This window comes from Dendropsophus ebraccatus, unplaced genomic scaffold, assembly GCF_027789765.1.
Source record: "Dendropsophus ebraccatus isolate aDenEbr1 unplaced genomic scaffold, aDenEbr1.pat pat_scaffold_1507_ctg1, whole genome shotgun sequence".
NCBI lineage: Eukaryota > Metazoa > Chordata > Amphibia > Anura > Hylidae > Dendropsophus > Dendropsophus ebraccatus.
The window spans coordinates 990-3,302 of NW_027208929.1; the positions used below are offsets into that span (position 1 = coordinate 990).

General features: G+C 35.0%; 1 protein-coding gene across 1 annotated transcript; it reads left to right on the top strand.

Moving 5' to 3' along the window:
* The first annotated feature begins 264 nt into the window (after positions 1-264).
* On the top strand, positions 265-1,691 carry LOC138775305 (mas-related G-protein coupled receptor member H-like). Its single transcript, XM_069955899.1, has one exon. It carries the CDS (start codon positions 318-320, stop codon positions 1,254-1,256), a length of 939 nt encoding a protein of 312 aa, XP_069812000.1. The 5' UTR covers positions 265-317; the 3' UTR covers positions 1,257-1,691.
* Positions 1,692-2,313: the final 622 nt, after the last annotated feature.

Below are 2,313 nucleotides of genomic sequence, written 5' to 3' on the forward strand. Positions count from 1 at the left end.
TTTTTACATGAGGGTATTTCATTGACCAAGATAGTGCTGCATGCTGCTCTTTATTCTACTGTATTTTTGACACTATCTGCAAAGCAGATGTAAATGAAGCCTTGCAAGTCTGCAAAAACGTAAGGAATGCATTGTTACAGTTTTTTTACTATGTTATTATTATTATTATTATTATAGTCCATTGCTGTCTTATTATACACTCACTTATTTGTTGTACATATTTATCTAATTTAAAACCCGCTACTATTCTTTATACTAGGAAAATAAGAAGTGGTGTGCAAATATAATTGAGGACAACCAATATAGAAAAAAGAAATATGTCACTTAACGCCACATTAACAACTGACCTTGAAGATGAAGGAAGCTATGGCCATTCACAAGATACCTTTATACATTTTACAACTGCAGCTGCTGTTGCTATACTTCTCTGCCTGATTGGCTTGGTGGGAAATATTATTGTACTATGGAACCTGTGTTTGAAGATGAAGAAGAGCACATTTACTGCTTACAGTATCAACTTGGCAGTGGCTTACTTCATAGTCTTACTCATTAGTGTGTGCATACTAATACTTTATATCAATACAATGAATAACCCAAATCCTAACTTTGAAGGGAAGGATTCCTTGTTTCTATTTCTAGAAATAGTTCATGACAGTGCGCTCTATTCCGGAATGTTCATCCTGACAGCCATCAGCTTGGAAAGGTGTATCTCTGTCATGTTTCCCGTATGGCACAGTTGTCATCGTCCCAAGAGACTGTCTGTAATTATGTGCGTTACACTCTGGTCAATTGGCTGCATCGAAAGCCTTTTTGAAAACTTGGTGTGCACACCAGATACCTTTGTGACCCCTACTTCACAATGCACAGCAATCCAGCTGATAACATTTGCGTTAGCTATCATTGTCTGCCTACCAATCATGGTCACCTCCTCCATAATTCTGCTCATACATATAAAGAAGAAATTCCACCAACAGGTCTCTACAGAACTTTATGCATTTATAATCATAGCTGTTATTGTGTTTATCTTATCTGTCATTCCATTTAACTTTTTGTGGCTTCTAATATACTTTCACTTAATACCAACAGATTTCCAAACAATTGCTTTCTTCTTTGCCAGTATCTATGCCATAGTGATTAATTGTACCATTATTCCCTATCTTTACATCATTGCTGAAATAAAATGGAAAACAAAACCCCTTAGACATGAAAGTGATAGCAAAACAGATATAACCACATGTAAAACAGATAATATATGAAATAACAACACACATTTAAAGGTTTCATCTGTTTGGCTAGGTTCACATTGTGTTTTCGACCAATTTAATTTGTATATTAAAAGAAAAAAATGGATAAACAAACAGATGGTAAAACCTAATCACTAAAATATTTGTATGTTCAGCAATTTACATCAATATATAATTTTGGATAAACCCTATTTATTGTATACCGAGTTTGTGGGATATTTTCAAGGCTAATAATGCCTTCCTGTTACCAAAGCGCAGTGCACTGTGGTAGCTGAAATGACAGTTTTTTGTTGATCTGTATTTTGTAGATTATTACACCACAAAACAATTTAAAAAGGTAAAAAAAGGTGGAACGTATAAACATTTCCATCATTATAGAACATGCATTACATAGTAAATCCAATAGAAAGTAAAAATGATCAGGCTTAATTCAGTAAAATCAGTACTTGTGCTTTATTGAAATTCTTTAAAATTCAGGACATAATACACCATCGTGCTACACACTTCTCAGTCTCTGATGACATGTTTCGGACGCAAGCACCCTTGCTCACACACAGAGTCTGTGAGCAAGGGCGCTTGCGTCCGAAACATGTCATCAGAGACTGAGAAGTGTGTAGCACGATGGTGTATTATGTCCTGAATTTTAAAGAATTCCAATAAAGCACAAGTACTGATTTTACTGAATTAAGCTGGATCATTTTTCCTTTCTATTGGATGTCGTAGCACATAACCGAAGGTGGATCCGAGCGTATCAGTGAAGGAGTGGGTGAGCTGACACTTTTGAACTTTGCTATTACATAGTAAATTCATGGCTTCTGGGTAAATAATTATGCAAAAAAAAATATTTAATGTCTGGCTAACTTCTGTCATAACTTAAGACAAGAGACAAGGAACTAGAAGGTAGAATGAGAGTAGGGGGAAAAGATTACAGCAAGGGCCCTATTACACATGATGGTTTATCTCGCAATTATCGTTATATTGTTTGAATCTAAATTATAATCATTTAGTGTAAAAGCAGGCAATGATCAAACGAACCAATGACAAATCATTAATTGTTTATTTGGTGCTG

Bases quoted from the DNA above. Each gene is read 5' to 3' on its own strand.
- LOC138775305 (XM_069955899.1), top strand. From the start codon at position 318: ATGTCACTTAACGCCACATTAACAACTGACCTTGAAGATGAAGGAAGC.